The following is a 22,104-nucleotide window of genomic DNA, read 5'->3' as shown; positions in this document are numbered from 1 at the left end:
TACATATTTATTTAAAATTGAGGACATCTTAATTTTAAACTGCGTATGTACGTAGCATTACAAAGAGTTTGAATTGAACTGCTTTCTGAGATTAGATGCCTAAAGGACTTTCTTTTGTCTTAAGCAAGCATCCAATTAAAATAAACTCTTTATACTTCCATTCCATGTTAATAATTTGACTTCTTTTTAATATTCTACTTTGTGTTGATAAATTAATTTATTCTAACAATCAAGTTTAACGGTAGATTCGATATACTAACACGAGTAATCAATTAAAAATGTCGAGTGGATTTCATGTACATTTATATAACGATAGTGTGATATATATTCTAAATTCAAACTCTGATAAATGCAACAAATTATACGTATACGGTCTCAAGCAACCAATATTTACATATCTATGGTATTGAGATATTGATGAGAATTACAGCGATCACTTTTATTTTTGTACTACTTTCATTTCCTTCACTGACTTTTTTCTATACCGTAATCAATATTCTCAATTTTCATTTTATTGAGTTTATATCTTTTACACATGAGATGTAAATTTGTTTATATCTTTTTAAAAAGGGTTATTAGCGCCTAAAGGGGTAGTTTGATTTTACACATAAAAAAAAATACATGAACTTTAATGTTGTAGCAATTTTATCACAAATTTAAATATTAATTAGATATTCGAACTCCATAAAAATCTTATCATTTACGGGTTTAGAGATGTCTTAGAGCATCCACAGCATATTTCTCAAAATTTTATTCCTAAAAATACTCCTAAAGTCTTTCCTAAATTATTTGCACACAACAGCTCTCCTATTTTTCATTATCTATTTTATAAATTTAGGATTAGATTTAAGGGGGTGTAAATTTAGGATTAGATTTGAGGGGGTGTAAATTTTTTTGTGGGCCCAACTTAATTTAGGTGATATGTTGGATGATCATTTTATCTCACTTTTTATTATTTTAGCTCAAATTTAAAGTTATGATTACTTTTGAGAGATCTGTTGTGGATGCTCTTAAATGATATCTTTTAGAGATGTCCTATACGATGTCACAAATTCAATTTTTGCTCAAATTGAAGCTGACGTGGCAAGTCGAAATGTCGACGTGTATTAATCGAACGTTTTAAAAAATGGCATCGTATAAAACATCGCTAAAAGTAATCGTAAGATTTTTATTAAAGTTCATGTACTTTTTTACACCTTTCAAAGTTCATGTTTAAAACCAAACTACCCTCAAAGTTAGTGTATTTAGGCGCCAATAACCTTTTTAAAAATACATGCACTATATATTTATATCCTAACCACTTATAACTTTTCCTATTTCTTCAGTATAGTCACTTGCTTTTTATTTATATATATAAAAAAATTAATGCGTAAATGCACATATTGGTCTCACTTTACTGAGATTTATATTGTATATTTGAATAAATTTTTAAATTAAATATGTTCTCGTTTTAGAATATATATTTTTTTTATCATTTACAAAAAATTACTTCCTCCATCCACACATTTTTAGTGGATACCAGTTTTAATAAAATTAATGGTGATTTTTATATAGTAGAGAAAGAGTCCTACCATTTTTTTGAAATGAGTAAGGATGATTTTTTTGTAAATAAGAGCATCCTTAGTGATAGAGCCCATTTGGGGACTCTAAGAGTGTGGTCTTTGTTGGGATGGATCCAACAATCACGAATTAAGACGTCAGGTACGTTTGGATTGGCGGGCACTAATTGGGATGGATCCAACAATCACGAATTAGGATGTCAGGTACGTCCGGATCAATGAGCACTAGCAACCTGAAACCACAAACACGTTATAGTCCTTCTAGGAACACATGTGAGTGTGTCAATGGAAGGGCCTCTGACGCTCAAGTAAGTCCAACAATATTAGAATCCGTAAAGATAATAGTAAAACGTAAAATTAATTGAATAGTAGTTTAGGGTTGAGGTAGTCGATCTGGCTGGTAGGACTAGTTAGCCTGACAAGTCAGGGTGGATCCGAACTTCAGAACGTGAGAGCGTGGAGGCGGATTGATTGAGCAAGAGAGAATCGTGTAGAGTATGTGTGCAAGATGAGTTGATAAGAGTATGAATGATTGAATGGGTCGTGTGACCTAGTCGGGTTATTTATCATGTGCCCATGGTGGCTAGGGTTGCTTCTGAACTTAAGTTCAACCCTAACTGCTCTGAATTTTCTGGAAAGGATATCCCACGAACTTGTATGTCTCCAATGGGCCCGAGTTTGGACTTATCGATACGAATCAAGTCTGACCCGTTTGATTGGGTCGTCCCTACTTAAGAGTCATCTCTGCACATCAATGAGCTCTAAAATTTTCATTTTCATTTCATTCAAAATAACTTTTTCAATTTTAAAATCTAATATTACATTAATTAAAATAAAATAATAAAAATTATTATAACAACTAAATATGGTTGGATCGGACTAAATCTGAGTCCAAATGTGTTTGATCAAATCAATTACATTTTAATTTTTTTTTAGTGTGGTGTGTGCATAGCACGTGCCCAATAAATTAGCCTTCGGCCCGGGTGCGAGGACAAGGCGCGATAGCAGAGGAGAGGGGAGTGAAGGGCGGGGCTCAAGCTGCATGTAAGAGCCTCGCTGTGGATGGTCTAAAAGGTATTTGTAAGGATACAAGATAAGAAAAAATATGTAGACTGTGTTCTAATAAGGAAAGTGCTATATTTTTTGTGAACGTCAAAAATGACAAAAATGTCATACGAGGCAAGCTGACAAGTGACAACTACATCCATTTAAAAACTCAGCTCTCACCAAAAACCTATTTTTTTCATGCTTCAATGGCAGACTGCCCTACATATTTTACTGATATCAATATACATACATATATGCCCACGCACAACATCAGACAAGAATTATGACTTCCTATTTTCACAACTCAAAACAAGAATTCCAAGGGTCGGGCTTCATTTGGGAGGGGCCTAATATAATGAGCCAACCACTTTGGGAAATAAAAATAATTAATACACATAATTAATTGTTTGCTTGGAAAATCCTTGCGACGTACAACACTACTGCCACCGACAATGTGTGTATAATTCAACACAATTTTCTGTCTTCTCAAGCATCAAAATATATAAAGGACAAAATGTCATCATATGCAAATATATTTTTTAATTATCACCTTAAATAAAGGTCTTGCTGATGAATTGAATATTATTTTTTGGGTTAATAGTGTTTTATGTCCCGAACTTTCAGCATTTTTCATAAAATGTGCCGAACTTTCATTTTTTCCTAAAAAATCCCGAACTTTCAACTTTTTCCATAAAATGTCATGCTATACAAAATTTGGTGACAGAAAGATAACTTATCTCGCGCGGATGAAATATTTTGAAAATCTTCATTGTTGAAAAACCATATTAGGAACCACTGTTGGTGGAAAATGTTGAAATTTCGGGATTTTTTGTCACCTTTCTATCATCGAATTTTGTATAGCGGGATATTTTATGGAAAAAGTTGAAAGTTCGGGACTTTTTAGGAAAAAATAAAATTTCGGGACATTTTATAGAAAATGCTGAAAGTTCGGGACGTAAAACACTATTGACCCTATTTTTTTTTATAATTCTTAGATAATGGATTGAATTTTTCAAAAATCAACTGTATTGTTAGACAGGAAAAAGAATTAGACAATAATAATAGGGCCCGGCCCAGTAAGTATTGAGCCGGGCCGAATAAAGATTTCTTATCATCTGATAATTTGGGCCTGAAGATCGGCCTAGCCCAATAGCGTTAAACAACTGAACCGAAATAAATAAGATTCGGTTTCTGATTTTCTTTTAATTTACGATTGCTTGTTCAGTAATTCCTAATTGTTGGTAAGAATTTGTAGAAAGCTTTCGCCTAATTCTTTCTGGGGTGAGAAATTATTAGTTAGATGTTTTCAATATAGCCCACCGCGGCGCTGACTAAAAGTCCTATCAAAATAAAATATAGCTAGCCCATAAGGTTTTTTTTTATTATTATTATTATTTTTGAAAAGACTGGAAACTAATCCTTATAAATGAAAGTAATAACACTGAACTAAATTGCTCGTTGTCCAATTATTTCTTTTGTAGGAATGATATTGTGACAGACTTTAGCAGAACTAGAATGTCAAATACCAATTCTAGAAACATTATCTTCGAAAATGTTTCTATACTAATTATTGGGTTAATGATGTTGTAATATCTTCTTTATCCAGCAATCCCAAATATACAGAGAAGAGAGAAAAGGAGAGAAAGATAACAGAGAACGGTATTATGTATATATGTAACTACAGAATCTCTGTTCCATCATATATATATATATATATATATATATATATATATATATATAAGTAATGTACAATAATAGTAAATAATAATATTTATAATAGATTTTACTCATTAAAAAAAAAGATACTATATATTTATTATAAAATTAAAATTTTAAAAAATTATATATTTTGAGCTTGAAAGAACAAAGTGTCCTAATTTAATAGATTTGAATCTTCATTGGGTGTTCTATATTACTCAAATTGCATACTTTGCTCGACATGCTCGACTCAAATATATCGAACAATGGTGATAAATGTACTAATGCTCGACCATTGCGAGTCGAGTAGTCGAACATCTTGTACGATGCAAGGGTAAAAAAGTCCAAACTGAGTAGTATAATTTATATACTTTACAAAAAACAAGTATATTTTAGGTTTTGTGTTTCAAAATCAGTAGATATGATTTTCACCCTTAATTTTTGTGGCTGTAAAGAGGAACAGAAAGGCTTGTGTACAATCTTTCTTAAATGTGATGTATAGAATTACCGTTTCTTTCTTAAATGTCTCAAAATTTGATGGTAATTTTATATCGTATATCAATAGTTTTAGATTCGAATGCAGACTGCGAAATCTGGAGTTTTAGATGTGATTATTGCATATTTAGTTTGATTATGAAAATAGAGGCCGCGGTGAATTCCAACAATCAAAATAGGTAGTGGGGGAGTTTGAAGAAAAGCATGGAAGAAATCAACATATAACAGCTGAGGAAACAAGATTAGAACGAAAAATGAGGCAAATTGAAGGAAAAGAAATGAAGAAAAAGACGAGCGAAAGCGATGAACAATGAAAACCCTAACAAGTTAAGGAAGAAGTAAATCAATTGGTGCCGCCGAGCACGGCCTTGAGCTTCTTAATCTGCGCGACGTCGAGGAATGTGGTCTTGGCGATGAGCTCGGTAGGTAAATCGTTCTTGAAGAGGGCGAAGTCAGTGATCTGGAGGCCGGGGTTCTGGGTGCCGAAGCTCACGTAGGCGAGGGCGGGCCCCTTGCCGGAGTTGAACTGGAAGTGGAGCAACCCCTGCGGGAACACCATGATGTCGCCCTTGTTTAGGGTTTTCAGGTACACGGTGTTGGCGAAGGAGGAGATGAATCCGGCGCAGATGGTGCCCTCGATCACCACCAGGATCTCCGAGCCGGCCGGGTGGGTGTGCATGGGGATCACGCCGCCCACGGCCAGGTCCAGCCGCGCGATCGATATGCCCAGCCCGTTCACGCCGGGGAACTGCGCGTCGAAGGCGGGGCCCACGGCGGCGCCGATGATGTTGGTGGTGTTGCCGGGGGCGGCCAGCCCGCTGTAGGCGAAGTCCTTCTCGGTGACTTTCTTCTTGCAGGGGTAGCCGGAGGGGGTGGCCGGGAGGGAGAGGTCCGCCACGCAGAAGTCCTGCACGAGGGCGTCCGTGGCGGCGGCCAGGAGGAGGAGGGAGAGGATGGTGAGCTGCATTCTGGATTTTCTTCTTAGTTTTTTATGGTAAGTTTTGGTGGGAGTGTGGGAGTGTTTATAGGGTTTAGATAGATAGAATGTGTGAGGATGGATATCGTGGGGATAATCCTATATTCCTATTGGATGAGAGAGAGAGAGAGAGAGAGACGAGATATTTTACCATGCAAAAGAAGACGAGGTATGGGCTGTGATGCATGTGATATTGCTTCGATCTTTTCTTCACAACAAAACAAAAACCCTCTTTTGCTGTTGTATGATCCAAACATGAGGAACTTTATGCCCATGTAAAATTCAAAGATTCTAGATTTTTCTTCATCACATTCATGCGCTAGCTAATCAATTACCGCGCGCTACTAGCTAGCTTCCAGATATATAGCTCTTCAAATTATATATCCAATGTTATAATTGGAGTGTGTACATAATATATATCTTCTAATAAGTAATATGGAACGAAAGATATATGAATTAAATAGCGTATGTTTGGTAAGCCTTATAAATTAATCTGGGTAGCTAAATAATTTGGAATTATATATGCGTTTTGTATCTCGGATTATGGTTCGGAATAAAATCAATGTCATCTCTTATTTCATTATTTCTCTTTCAAAAATAACGTGACCTTACCGTTGAGATAAATTATATATATATATATATATATATAGAGAAGGGTTCAACAGAGAAGCTAAATATTGTGGAGAATAGAGAATTCGTAAAATAAAAACGAACAGATCTATAATTTTAATGAACAGATGAATGTACCGCATGAACAACAATTTGACCCGGGTTCGAATCCTGCTGGTGGCGAGTTTTTCTATATTTTTACTAAATACGTCTGTTCATTAGTTATGTTGATCTGTTCGTAAAATATATAGATTTGTTCATGATGAATAAAAAGATAATTCTCTGTTGAACTCAACCATATATATATATATATAGGGGGCCGCTCCAATGAGACCCCCTAATTTTAGTGAGATCTAGGGCACGATTTTGTGCGTTTATTTTATCAATACTATGGCTGATATTGTATCTGGAGGGTGATTTTTTTTTTTGCAGGGTTCGAATCCTAGAGGGAGCAGAATATTTTTAATTTTGTTATTCATCAGTATATACTGCATTGTTCATCAGTATATACGGCTCTGTTCATCAGTATATATGTCTTATTCATTACGAATTTTTTAAATTTTATTTTTTATCAGTATATACATCTTGTTTATTAGATATATGTTTTGTTCATTAGTAGTATATGTCTTATTCATTGTACTCATGTTACACGAAAAATAGGGGGTCTCATTGGAGCGCGCCCCTATATATATATATATCTTAATGATACAGTAAATATTCAAGTGTATGTCGTTGATGTTTAGACATACTATATATTATCGAGTTGTCGCGCGAGTGTCTCAATTGTTATATATTAATGAAATGAAATCGATCGATGGTATACGCACAAACAAAAAATATGCACTATATAAAGAATTTCTTAAAATCATGAGTGAAGTATGCGAGTTAATTAATTAGGATAAACAATTCTAGCAAGTGTTGGTGATATACTGATACCTTGCAAGTAGAAGATAACAAAGAAAACAACTGATCCTAACTGTTTTGTTCGTATTAAGTGTTCCGCATATTAGACTAAAATTTACGTATATCACAATAATCAAATTGTCCACTAATTAATAACAATTCTAGAAGTAAATTAAGTTTAGATTTGCAATTATACATGCTTTAACACCTCCTTTTGTTTTGTAAATTAAATTCCATACCCATGACCGCGACTTTCTCCTCATACACACAAAATGCAATGTATATACAATTTTTATTATGAACAATTAATACAATACATTCACGACATTACACCCCTAATCGATCAAATTGTTGGGCAGCGTGGAGGAGACAGAATTTTCATCTGATGCATCAATTTCCAGAAGGAATGAATATACAATTTTATTTACTCCGTTCATCATTTTTTGCCGTATAATAACACGGGTTTTAAGAATTTGGTGGAATATATTGTGAGTGAAATGAAAAACTTATTTAAAATGAAATGAGTCAATAATTGGGGAACGAACTAAAATGGTAAAACGGATCAAAAATTGATGAACGGAGTAAATATATATATAGGGTGCATGTGGTTCTAGAGAGAACTACATTATTTGCGAGAACGGGAGAACCATCAAATCTAATGCATCCACTGTAAAAATTAATGCATTCGCTGTTAAAATTAATGCACTAAAAAAATAAAAATAAAATGCTCCCTTCAGGATTCGAACCCAGGATCTGCATTCATCCAACAAGATGATGCATCCACCGTAGATCTTGATGATCGAATGGCTGAAAATGGTTCCCCGGTCTTCTTTTATTTATGGTTCTTTCTTGAACCTCTCCCTATATATATATATATATATATATATATATATATATATATATACATTGACGTAGCTAGAGGGGGGGCAGTGGGGGCACTGGGCCCCCCTAGAAATTTCAAAAACACTAGGGGTATTTTAGTAATTTTATATTTAATATTAAATAAATACATAAATATTCTTATTTTAGTAATAATCCCAATTTTTCTCTACATAAAGGAGATAAGCTATTGAACGATTGTAAAACTAGTGTTTTAAGGGTGCGTTTACTTCAGTTGAAAAAAAAATATTGGAAAATGATAGATACGAAAAGGTGAGAAAATATTTTTCTCCTTTTTTTTATCATATGTTTTGCTAGAGATGAAAAGATGATAAAATGTTGAAAAATATTTTCACACCCATACTTAGGATAATAGTATCCAATATTGGAGAGAAAATGAGTGAAAAGGGGATGCCCGATAAAATATTGCACACTGGCCAGAGAAAATTTTCCATCATAGTAAATATGTGAAAATGATGGAAAATGGATGAAAATATATTTTTTCTCTGTTTTTCCATCAAAATAAGTGTAATTGGTAATAAAAATGAATAAGTGATTAGATGTTTTTTACTTATATTTATTCCATATTAGAAAATTAAAATAAATTTAGCTGGTTACGAAGAGAGTATTTGGCCCCCCCTAACTAAAAAGTCTGGCTACGTCACTGTATATATATGATATAAATTAATCCGATTGGTACTTTTACTTCAACTTTTTATCCTCTAAACGTATTTGAAGGGGTGGAAAGAAAAGAATATGAGCATGTGAGGGTGGTCCACGACATAAAAATGATGACATGAGAATTTAAAAAGTGAGCGTTTGTATAATACAGACATTTGATCTCTGCAAGTCATGAGATTTTGTCGTGGTAAGGTTAATCATAAAGGGCAATGTGTGGAGCTTATTGCTTCCCTATCTTCTAGGGCATTTCAGATGAATCGTATACAAAAATTTTTAAAAAAATGTTGATGTATGTATATACATATAAAGTATATATACTATTAATGGAAGCTTTATACATGGGTGTCTTCACTTTTTATCCTTTTAAATAGAAAGATAGTAATATAATTTGGGGTGGTAAAATGGTTTTGATTTTTTTATTTTAACCGTGATCAAATCAAATTTTTGATTAATCGATTAACCGATAACTGAAATTTACGAATTTGATTCGATTATCAATTTTAGCTTTGGTTGGAATTCAGTTAATCGATTTAACCGATAATCGATCCGTTGATTTCAGTTACGATTACGGATTTCGGCCAATTTTAACTACGGTTAATCAAAATTTTAGTTCAATTAACACCCCTAAATATAACTAGGTATATATAAATTTATCATTTGAATGGGAACCACATTTTTTGTATCTTATTTGTTTTGAATGATGATATATTTATTCACTCTCTATAAAGTGATATAGTATAAAATCACAACATCCTCTCTTAGGTATAAAATTATAGCTTGCCTAAAATTTTATCCGCTTGCTCAAATTTTTATTACTTCATCCGTCTATGATAAATACACCACTTTGCTTTTGGCATGATGAGTTTTAAAATGTAAGTGGAGTTGATAGTGGAATAAATGTCTCACTTTAAATGTGAGTGGAGTGGTATGGATCCTGCTACTAAAAATTGATGTGGCATATTTTTTGCGGACAGACGGAAAAAAAATTGTGGCATAATTTTCGTGGACGAAAGGAATATGTCAAAGTAAACAAGATATAAGGTGATAAATAGAGTTTATCTTTTCTTTATATCTCAAACCAAACACACATGAAACTAAAAATTGCTAGTTTGTGTGTGTGTGTTGGCCTAGCGATAAAATGGTTAATGTTTAAGGCCAAAGGTCTTGGATTCGAGTCCACCGTGGTGCAACCTATAAATTTCTTTATTTAATACTGTTAATCTATCAAAAAAAAATGCTAGTTTGTTGGCTTAGTAGTAACGTGGTTAAGCAGAGATCATGGGTTTCAATTCACCGTGATCCAGTCTTTAAATTTGTTTATTTACTTCTTAATAATAATAATAATAATAATAATAATAATAATAATAATAATAATAATAATAATAATAATAATAATAATAATAATAATAATAATAATAATAATAATAATAATAATAATAATAATAATAATAATAATAATAATAATAATAATAATAATAATAATAATAATAATAATAATTGCTAGTTTGTTAGAATTGGCTTATGATTTATAGTGTGGGCTCTATTTAAAGTAGACGAGGAAGGTTCACTGCCAATTATCTCATTTCGACAAATTAATCGACATAAAAGTCATTGAGGATATCGTTTAGTTCAAGATTAATCATCGTTATTGAAAGGCAAAAATCAATATGAATCTCTTTCAAAAGGTGATAACAACCACTTTTTTAACGATTTCAGAGAAAACTTTCTGAGTTGCTTGGAGGTAAACTTTCTGAGTGGGAGAGAGAATTGAGGTCGGACTATTCTCTTCAATTTGGTATTTTCTATATTGCTATTTTACTATCTATCTTTTTCCAGAGCTCTTCCTTATGTGATTAATCAAATATCCAAATTTCAAAGAAAACTTTTTATGAGAAGCTAAAAGCTTGGGGGATATTGGAGTTAATTAGAAATGCAAATTTTTTTAATTCGATTCTTATATGTAAATGAGTATAGCGATGGTCGAGAGAGAATGAGTCTTTTTGGTGAAATTTCTTAAATCTAGATACGAGTAATCTTAATTGTTACAAAAAAAAAAAAAAACTCTTTGGTGACGTGATTTGATTGATTTAATTCATGGTGATGAAGGTGACATCTTTTTCAATAATCTATTTTTTGTGTTAGGAAATGAGGGTGTTTGTTTCAAAGATAAATTTCCTTCTATCTATCATTTATCTTCTTAAAAATCTCGGTTAGTTAAAGATGTGAGGGTTGATTATTGATGATTAATTCTTGGTCTTGGTCCTTTAGTTGGAGACGAATTTTTAATACTAATAAACTGCTTGAGTTTCTGGGCTTTTGGAACTGTATTTGCAGGTATAAAGTTTCGACAAATATGGTTGATTCCTCGAGGTGGAAATGCTCTACGGATGGACTATTTTCAACCCGTTCATTGTACGACTCTCTCACCTCTGTTGATCCGTTTGCTGCTTCAGCTTCACTTTTACCAAAGGTGTGGTAGAAGTCAATTCTAGTTAAGTTGTCTGTTTTTTGCTGAAAACTTCTCCAAAATAGGATTCCTACTAAAGAAAACTTAATCAAACAAAGTACTTTCCTCATCCCATTAAAAGTGGTTTGTATTCCACTTTGGTTGTCCCACTATAAGTGGCTTGTTCTGTAAACGATAAAGTTTAAATGTAAGCCCTATTACTTTTAATCACTTTATATTTTATCCTTATTTTACGTGCAATAAAGCAATTCGCAATTTTTAATGAGACGAAGAGAATATTTTATTCGATGTTGAACCTTCGTCTTACGTTCTATTCTCGGGAAGCCCCAAAATTGGCTCACACTTGATGTTTGATTGCCTCTTCGCATCTCAGTTCTCAAGTATGAGCCACATGTGAGAGGTAAATTACATTTGAAAAAGTCAAATGTTGACACGCTCAACTTCAAAATTATTGGTAAAATTCGAATTTAAGAACACTAACCTTTCCGTGAATACAACCTTTTTGATAAAGACTGTTTTTTTTTTCCCCTCTCTTGTGAATTTCTTGTGAGAATGTGACCCAAGAGGATCTTTTTCTCATAAGCTTTTAAAATAAGGCCTAACCCATCAAATTCAGCGCCCAATCTGTGGGTTCGTGTATAAGGGCCCAAACCTTATCTACTTTAGCTAGGGTATTATTTTTGGGTAATTTTAAACTTAGCCTCCACTAAAATTAATAATAAAAATAACATTAAATATACTATTATATCTTTATAACTCCAATTTAAAATTTAAAATAAAAAATAACAATTAAACCCTAAGAACACTACAAAAAAACGCACGATTACCGACGGCATTTTACCGTCGGTAATAAGACACGGCCGCCGGTGATAAAGGTTACCGGCGGCGTCGCCGTCGCTAACCGGCTCGTCGGTAATGCCATTACCGACGGCGATCGGCCGCCGCCGGCATTTCCGCCGTTAAATACCGCCGTTGAACGGCGGAGAGTTGCCGGAAAATTACCGACGGCAAATGCCGTCGGTAATTAGCGGCGGCGAGATCACCGTCGGTAATTTCCACCGGACGGTGGTGGCGCACACGCCGGAGTTGTTCAAGGTATTACCGAGGGCAAAATGCCGTCGGTAATTACCGACGGCATTACCGACGGCATTTGCCCTCGGTAATATTTTTTAATTTATTTTTTTTATTTTATTTATTTATTTTATTTATTTATTTTGTTTATTTATTTATTTTATTGTATATCCACAATTTATTTCGGTATTTATACAGTATTGCATAATTTAGACGAACTTCTCAGTCGGTCACCCATCTTAGTTGTGCTCTAAGTCAAGCACGCTTAACCTTGAAGTTCTTTTCGAATGGTCACCAGTACAGAACACTCGTATTATTGATATATATATAGTATCTATTAATTCATTTAAAGTCTACTTCAATATACAATATCATATATATTCATAACCTTAGAATATGTCGAGATGATATACAAAAAATGTTGTTAATTACGGATTGGGCTCGTTTCCGTTCTTATTTTTATGTCGGAAAAATATTTATTAATTAATTTATTATTAATTTTTGATTTTTTTTTTATCAATCTAGTTTATACACCATTCATAACCTTAGTGTTGATTGATGAGTGAATCACTAATCAAATTAGCATTCTTAAGTTATAATTATAAGATTCTTACTAAGAATCTTGAATTCTTAGTAATAATCTTGGATTAGTGATGATTGATGAGTGAATCACTAATCAAATTAGCATTCTTAAGTTATAATTATAAGATTCTTACTAAGAATCTTGAATTCTTAGTAATAATCTTGGATTAGTGATGATTGATGAGTGAATCACTAATCAAATTAGCATTCTTAAGTTATAATTATAAGATTCTTACTAAGAATCTTGAATTCTTAGTAATAATCTTGGATTAGTGATGATTGATGAGTGAATCACTAATCAAATTAGCATTCTTAAGTTATAATTATAAGATTCTTACTAATAATCTTGAATTCTTAGTAATAATCTTGGATTAGTGATGATTGATGAGTGAATCACTAATCAAATTAGCATTCTTAAGTTATAATTATAAGATTCTTACTAAGAATCTTGAATTCTTAGTAATAATCTTGGATTAGTGATGATTGATGAGTGAATCACTGATCAAATTAGCATTCTTAAGTTATAATTATAAGATTCTTACTAAGAATCTTGAATTCTTAGTAATAATCTTGGATTAGTGATGATTGATGAGTGAATCACTGATCAAATTAGCATTCTTAAGTTATAATTATAAGATTCTTACTAAGAATCTTGAATTCTTAGTAATAATCTTGGATTAGTGATGATTGATGAGTGAATCACTAATCAAATTAGCATTCTTAAGTTATAATTATAAGATTCTTACTAAGAATCTTGAATTCTTAGTAATAATCTTGGATTAGTGATGATTGATGAGTGAATCACTAATCAAATTAGCATTCTTAAGTTATAATTATAAGATTCTTACTAAGAATCTTGAATTCTTAGTAATAATCTTGGATTGGTGATGATTGATGAGTGAATCACTAATCAAATTAACATTCTTAAGTTATAATTATAAGTTTCTTACTAAGAATCTTAGATTAGTAATAATAAATGTTTAAATTTTCACTTGTATTTCAATATATATTTGATTTTAATGTTTTTGTATTTTTATCTTTGATCAATTTATTAGATGATAAATGAAAAAAAAAATGAAAAAAAATAAAAAAAAAATAAAAAAAAAATAAAAAAAAATACCGACGGCATTTGCCGTCGGTAATTAGCGGCGGAAAAATGCCGTCGGTAATTTTGGCCGGACGGCGGTGGTGCTATCGCCGGATGTCACCGGCGGTGGTGATTAGCGACGGCCCGTTTTGCCGTCGGTAATGCGCCGGTAATGCGGGTCGCCTTTTTTGCCGCCGCCGTGCCGTCGGTAATTGCCGGCGGCGGCGCCGCCATCGGTAGTTTTCGTCGCTATTTACGCGTTTTTTTGTAGTGGAAATACAGCCCCCAAAACAGAAGAACATGTTGGAAGGAATGGAAGAAGGAAGAAATCACAACACTCTTATATTTTAAGTTTTTTCTTTTTTTGTGATTGATTTCAGACTAAAAATTTGAGTAGGAAAGAAAATCGTGTTTGCTTGAACTTGTAGATTTCTGCTTTATATCGTCATAACTGTCATTACTTTCTACAACATAATATATATTTGTAAGAAATAGATCAACAAAATTACAGGTCATGTATTTTAAGAATTTTGATTTTAGAGATAGTCATCCATGGACTCAATCGAACTGTTATAATCCTATAGATATATACTCTAACTGGATAAACCAAAGTGCCAGAATTGTAGGAATCAATACAAAAGCATTTGAATTCCAGCAAAAACAAGAAATTAGGTACTATGATCCAGAATAATTAATCGTTTCTTTGGAGCATGATTGTTCTTCCTTGTGAATTGTGATTGATTTATTTCTTCCTCCCTCTTCCAAAGTTTTTCAAAAAAAATTTGAGTATTTTAGGGCTATACTGATGAATATTATTTAGGATTTATTTTGTTACTTTAATTATTAAAAAATTAATTTGAGGGTATTATTATTATTATTATACAATACGTAGATACTCGTCATACTAATCTGCGACACCTCCATTCGCGAGTTGCCGAACTGCAACCGTACATTTTTGTATCAGTGTAAAGATTGTTCTCCCAATAGCGTCTTCATGATGTTGTAAGTAAGGATTGGACTCTACCGTATTCGCGATGTGCAAGAACAAGTGTAGGCACATACGAAAATTTTGCTGAAAAAATGATTCGCCAAATACCGGATCAAGGGCGAAGTAGTCCCAATAAAGTCGTTCACCATCGGTTTCACAATCGCGATGAATGTATGCTTTTTTATTTTCTCTTTTTTTGAAGGGCTATCGAACCGTACATGACTCGTTATTTCTATAAAATTACTCACAAGTTACATGAAATAAAGGCCGGGTTGAACGTTGGGACCCGCATGTGAGACATTTTTTAAATGATTGTTTAGTACCTTACATAAAAAATGATGTACTATTTGTAAATGTTACTAATAAAGTTACTATACAGAGGTTCCAAAATATGAAAAATATGAGAGATATAATATAATTTATGAAACATTATTTATTTTATTTTTATGACTTATTATGTAATTTAAATGCATTATAATTATTTTAATTATTACTCCCTCCGTCCACGATAAATGTGGTTTTTTTGTCATTTTCGTCCGTCCACAATAAGTATGATCTTCCTATTTTAGAATGTACTTTATACTTTATCCATATCACACTAATATTAAAAAAAAAACTCTCACAAATAATTTATTTATTATCTAATATATCAATTTAACAGAAACCTTTATCCACTTTTTTCCTTTATCCATTTTATATACGTCTCCCAATATTTTCTTAAAATTTGTGTCCTCACATGCACATGTAAGGAGTATTATTTATTTTTAATTTAAATATTAATTTTATTAAAAAAAAATGGACCCCTTGGATTAAAATTCAGGCTCCGTCACGTCTCATAAATCATAATGCCAGTTTCCAACAGAATTGTAGGATTGAATAGTATGGTGAATTGGTGATCAATCAAATTCAGTTCAATTGCTTTTAATTTGCTTCTTTTTTATCTATTCAAATTGAAAATCATAGCTATAAAATTTTCCACTAAACAACACAAATTGACCAGGTATATTATCTGTCCACAAACATTGCGCGCAGACTTAACCATAAAATTTCAGTTGCAAACGTAAGCAATGAACCTGTATATTATTCTTACATTAAAATCTCCCAGTCTCTTCATCGTAGAAAGAGCATGAATCTGTGTGTGAATCCACCATGTTCGATTACATCCTTTTCATGCTCCGCCGCGAAGAGGAAAGACAAGAAACACGATCCCACTTACCGAAACAAGACACCAAGAAGCCTCCCTTTCCGGAAATCACACCCAACCCCACTCTTGATCCAGCGAAAACTCCACCCCCAATCGAAGAAACAGGCGTTAGAAAACGTTATAAGCGAGTTAGAATCCTCGGCTGAAAATGGCATGAAATTCAACGATCCCCAGATTTTTGCATCCCTTTTGGAGTCTTGTTACCAGTTGGAAGCCGTTGATTGCGGTGTTAGAGTTCACAAGCTTATCCCTGAGAAGCTATTGCGCAGGAACGTGGGGATCGCGTCGAAGCTTTTAAGATTATACGCGTGTAGTGGGCAACTGGAGAAAGCCCACGAGATGTTCGACGAAATGCCTGACCGTAACTCCTCGGCTTTCCAGTGGAACTCGCTTATTTCTGGGTATGCTGAGATGGGCCTATATGAAGATGCATTAGCGTTGTTCTTTCAGATGGTGGAGGAGGGAGTTCGGCCCGACGAGTACACTTTTCCGAGGGCTTTGAAAGCGTGCGGAGGAGTTGGAATGATTCGGGTTGGGGAAGAAGTTCATCGCTGGGTGATTCGCTCTGGTTTTGGAAACAACACCTTTGTTTTGAATGCTCTTGTCGATATGTATGCTAAATGTGGTGACATTGTTAGAGCTAGGAAGGTTTTTGATGGCATTAAGGGAAAGGAGTTGGTTTCTTGGAATTCAATGATTATTGGATATGTTAGGCATGGTTTGGTAATGGAAGCACTCTCTCTACTACGCCGGATGATAGTTGAGGGAACTGAGCCAGACGGTGTCACTCTGTCCGCAGTTATGACAAGCGTGCTGCTCGAGAAAATTGGAAGAGAAATTCATGGATGGGTTGTCCGTAGAGGGATGGAGTGGAACTTATCCGTGTGCAACTCATTGATGGTTTTCTACTCGAACCAGAATGATTTGGAGAAGGCGAAATGGCTGTTTGAGTGTATGCCGGATAGGGATGTGGTTTCGTGGAATTCAATAATTTCAGCTCACTCTAAGGATCCGGTAGCCCTGGAGTATTTTGACCGGATGATGGAGTGTGATGCCTCGCCGGATGGCATCACATTCGTGTCCTTATTGTCCGCGTGCGCTCACTCAGGAATGGTTAGGGATGGAGAGAGATTGTTTCGGATGATGGTGGAGAAGTATGAGATGAGTCCGAGTATGGAGCATTATGCATGTATGGTGAATCTTTATGGAAGAACGGGCTTGCTTGATGAAGCGTATGAGTTTATAGCGAAGAGAATGGAGATGGAGGCTGGGCCGACTGTGTGGGGAGCGTTGCTCTATGGTTGTTACCTTCATGGTAACGTTGAGCTCGGGGAGAGAGCTGCAAACCATCTGTTCGAGTTGGAGCCGGATGGTGAGCATAATTTCCAACTCCTGATTAAGATTTATCAGAAAGCTGGATGTTTTGAGGATGCAGAAAGAGTAAGAGGTGTGATGATGGAAAGAGGCCTTGAACTGTAGATCATGTGCTCGTATGTGAAGTTTCATTTGGTGATGGATCGAGAGTGTGCTTCCATGAAAACTTGATTCCACAACTTCAAAGATCAAGTTCATCTGAAGGTGGCATGTTCAAACTATAGAGCAGCAGAAAAATAAGGTACCTCGTGTGCAGAACATCTGTAGATATTTCGTGTTTTTTTTTTCTTCTGAATTTTGTGTTAAAGGAAGGCTTTCAAACTCGAGGCAAGAATCATGCCTGCTGCAAGAATATGGCACGTGTATCGATTAGTTGCTTTGATAGTAGAAGCGGTGTTGTGATGCATGTTTAATTGCTTCCATCTTTGTTTTACTAAAACAGTGATTGATGGAAAGGTAGGGGGCATATTCAAATGAATTATTCTAGTGTAAAAGAGAATTCTATATAATTTTTAATATATTTTCAGGCAAGAAAATTTACATTAAATTGTCCAGATTAGCATGTTGTCGTCTTCCCAATTTGGCCACCTGCTATTCCAGCTTCAAAGTCGTACTTTTTCTTTAAATGCATCTTACTCTTTTGATTCATGTAAATTGAAGTAGTTCGTGATCAGTGCCTGCATGTCATGAATCTGAACTAACATGACAAACGCGCGCGCGCACACATACACACACCTGTAAGTCTGTAACACAATAGATGTGATCTTGAAGAAGTGCTATTATATGGAAAAACACAAATTGTGCTCAATGATGGAAGAGAGTAACACCAGCTGCTATTAGGGTTTACAACATAAAATTACACATTTTCTCATCTACTCACACTGATACAGAAGCTCCAGCAGTAATAACATTACATTTCAAAGCCGCGATATGGTTGCAGGTTTTTCAGCATTAGATTGCAGGAAGGGGTAGTCGGTATATCCCACAACGGGATCGTGAGTATAGAACGTAGCCCTCACATACTTGTTTAAAGGTGCGTTGAGCTTCAGTCTCTCGACCAAATCCGGGTTTGAAATGAAGAGCCGGCCGTAGGCCACCAAGTCAGCATCCCCCACCGCCACTGCTTCAATACCTAGCTGCCTGGTGAACCCACCACTACAAATGAATGTTCCTTGATATGCATTTCGCCAAGTTCTCAACAGCTGTGCCTCCTCCTCTTCGCTGCCAGGCCTGCCCGACTCTGTCTGCCCATAGGCTGTGTATCGTGGCTGAGTGATGTGTAGATAGGCGAGTTTGGAACCACAGGCAAACTGCAGTTTGTTGAGTCTCTCAATCACAGCTAGTCCTAGGCTGTGTGGATTGGAGTCCATTGCATCAAGATGGTCGATTGCAGGTGATATTCTGACGCCTACTCGATCAGCACCAATAGCAAAAACAACAGCTTCAACTACCTGTATAATGAATTTGCAGCGGTTTTGGAGGGATCCACCGTACTCATCTGTCCGCTCGTTGATCCCATCCTTCATAAATTGATCGAGGAGGTAACCGTGAGCTCCGTGGATCTCAATGCCATCAAATCCTGTTCACTCCGCGCAGGTTAGTATGCAGTGGGAATTTTAAGCAAGTCAAGAAACATTACACATTGATTGTCAAGAATCATTCATCATCCTCTCATTCCTGTCAAGGCATACTTTTCTAAATTTCATAATGTTTTGTTGCTTGCTCTTTGATGGATAACCGAAATTCGAAGTATTGTTTGTTTTTTCTGAACTCCATGCACATTGACCATCATAATTAGTAGTAATAAATATAGCTACTTAAAGAAAGATCAATCTCTTCACTGCAAGATAAATAGGACTTCACAAAATTCTTTCATCTCTTGCTCTATTTCTGCCTTCTATAAATCCTTGACATGGTATGCGACGAGTAGTGTTTATTGGCCCAAAATAATTGAACAAGAAGAAAGAACTATAACAAACAAACTCACAATGCCATCAACCAAACATCTCAAATAACTTTTGGGATAAAGCTGCAACAATCAGACAACACCTACGCAAATCAGAATGTTTATGTTGCAACTTCTTATAACTGCAATTCAGATATATGACTCCAAAAATATCATCTAACAAGCATGCAACAGTTTCATCTCACAATAAGACAATGCAAACTGATCAAGCATGGTCATATATAAGCCTTAATAGGGTCATGTCGTGAAGCTTGACATGCAACAAGGCAATTGAAAAACTCAGTTCGGTATGCATTCTTGCAATCATAATTGATCATGTATTATTCTAAAGTCAAGTTCATGATGTGTGCATGCATGTATAAATTTGACAGACCTGCTTCAATGGCGTTTATGGCCGACTGGCGATATTGGTGTACGAGCTCAGGCAATTCGTGAGTTTCCAATTTGCGGGGCTTGGGATAAATCTCGTATTTCCCGTTGGGAAGTAGCACTCTCCACCTTTTGGATATCGGCTTGTCCGTTGAGGAGATTGGCTCAATACCACCAGGCTGAAGTTCTGTTAATACCATATATAGAGCTCATTAGATTTTGAAACAGCAATATATGCGTAGAGAAACGCTTCTTAAGTGCTACGACCATCATCAACACTCCACCAATAAAAATGGCTGTTGATGCTAAGGCAACAAGATTCGGGATCCGAACTTGCATTTTCTTTAAGCATATGCTATAAAAAATTACCAAACTCTCCAATGACATAAATCTAACACAGATAAACGCCAAAGATAAAATGAGAAATCATGCTTTCGAGGGGAAATTTGCAAAATTAGTCCCATAATGGAAGGGACGTTACCGGAATAGTCCCTTTTTCTAAACTAGCATTATGGTACATCCGACACACCTCAAAGTATTGGATTTAAACAATATATATGTTGTAAAAATGCATAAATCCTATCATAAATTACCAAACGATCCTATTAGATTATAAAAATATATCTTATAATATTTAAAATCAATATATAGTAAATTACCAACTATCCTTAAAATTCAAAATAAGGATGGAATAGATATATAACTAAACTTTGTAAAAATAAACACTTCTATAATATTAGTGATATTCGAGTACGGGTTAACCGAAACTGAAAATTCGATTATCCGTACCGAAATTTGCCAACAACCTCTAACGGTTAGAGTCTAACCGAATAATAATAATAATAATAATAATAATAATAATAATAATAATAACCGTTACCGTTAGCCGTTAGCATACCTGGATGCGAAGCTCGACCGACATGCCAGAGCTGACAGAAGATAACAGCGCCCTTAGCATGCACCCTCTCCACCACCGGCTTCCACGCCTCCACTTGCTCCTTGTTGAAGATGCCCGGCACGTGCGGGAACCTGTTGTGAGTCGCAATATCCACCCATCAAATTGAAAATGGAAACAATTATTTACTCCACTAACATTACCAATCAGACCAATCAAAAAACAGAGGGTTGTATGTAGGCCCCCACAGCTCCTTTTGATTCGAATAATTGAATTCGATGAATTGACGAGATTACCCTGCGGAATAGGGGGAGATCATGGTGCCCTCCGTGATCAGAAATCCGCCGTCCGTGGCTCTCTGCTCGTAGTACTCAGCTAGGGCGGAATTAGGCATGGCGTTCAGCGCTCTGCATCGAGTCATCGGCGCCAAAACCACCCTAAAACATCAATTCAGATCAAAATCATAAATCTCATCAGATTTCATCCAACTATTTACACAACCAGCCACGCTTCGATCCGATTTAATTTTGGGGAGCAGTATGAGAAATTACAAAGAATAAGTAGAGAAAAGTAAGGGACCTGTGTGAGAGATTGTACTGGCCCATCTTGTAAGGGGAGAAGAGAGACGGCTTCGTTTCCGCCATGGCTGCTTTACTGAGAGATGATTGCTGCAATTTCTACGTGATCGCCAATCACTATTTAAAGGAGGGCGGTGTACGCGTGGACGGTGAAGTTAGGGGAGGAGGAGGACGGTGATCTTGATCGGGGGCGGAGGAGGATAATGAATAATGAATACTAGTGGGGTGGAGTAGGCCAAATAAATTACTGCATTTTGAATTTAGCATTGGTATTGCGCACGATTTTCATATGCAAACTAGTAAAGTAATTGGTGGGCGATTCCATTTGTCTGTGGTCAACAGTTCGTCATCCATCTGGATGCAAATTATTGCTCCAAGCTGATTTAAAGGCTATCTATACTTATATTAAAAATGGAATTTTCAATTTGAAATCAATTTTAAATTAATTTTAAAATTGAATGGCAATTTTATAGTTATAATAAAATTGAAGATTTATGTTTAACCTATATATTTTTTTTCTTATTTTTATTTTCTTTAACTTTTTATTTATTGTTACATTTCTTTCCAAAATTGTGAAATTCGATTAATTATAAAATAGTATTTAATATGCATATCAAATTAAAGATCACGATAAGAGCTTTAATATGATATATTTTATGAAAATATTTGATTTAAA

At 34.8% G+C, this 22,104-nt stretch overlaps 3 protein-coding genes across 3 annotated transcripts; 1 reads left to right on the top strand and 2 right to left on the bottom strand.

Moving 5' to 3' along the window:
- Positions 1-4,990: 4,990 nt before the first annotated feature.
- On the bottom strand, positions 4,991-6,008 carry LOC130987472 (auxin-binding protein ABP20-like). Its single transcript, XM_057911009.1, has one exon. It carries the CDS (start codon positions 5,764-5,766, stop codon positions 5,143-5,145), a length of 624 nt encoding a protein of 207 aa, XP_057766992.1. The 5' UTR covers positions 5,767-6,008; the 3' UTR covers positions 4,991-5,142.
- A 9,905-nt stretch (positions 6,009-15,913) lies between these two features.
- LOC130987455 (pentatricopeptide repeat-containing protein At4g25270, chloroplastic) lies at positions 15,914-18,026 on the top strand. Its single transcript, XM_057910990.1, has one exon. The coding sequence runs from the start codon at positions 16,169-16,171 to the stop codon at positions 17,723-17,725; it is 1,557 nt and encodes a 518-aa protein (XP_057766973.1). The 5' UTR covers positions 15,914-16,168; the 3' UTR covers positions 17,726-18,026.
- Positions 18,027-18,380: 354 nt separating this feature from the next.
- LOC130987464 (12-oxophytodienoate reductase 3) lies at positions 18,381-21,803 on the bottom strand. Its single transcript, XM_057910997.1, has 5 exons — positions 21,430-21,803; positions 21,147-21,287; positions 20,854-20,984; positions 19,960-20,142; positions 18,381-19,199 (listed from the first exon to the last, which is right to left on the bottom strand). Exons 1-5 carry the CDS (start codon positions 21,492-21,494, stop codon positions 18,538-18,540), a joined length of 1,182 nt encoding a protein of 393 aa, XP_057766980.1. The 5' UTR covers positions 21,495-21,803; the 3' UTR covers positions 18,381-18,537.
- Positions 21,804-22,104: the final 301 nt, after the last annotated feature.

This window comes from Salvia miltiorrhiza, chromosome 1 (genome assembly GCF_028751815.1).
Source record: "Salvia miltiorrhiza cultivar Shanhuang (shh) chromosome 1, IMPLAD_Smil_shh, whole genome shotgun sequence".
NCBI classification, from domain to species: Eukaryota; Viridiplantae; Streptophyta; class Magnoliopsida; order Lamiales; family Lamiaceae; genus Salvia; species Salvia miltiorrhiza.
This window is presented reverse-complemented; position numbering and strand designations above follow the sequence as displayed.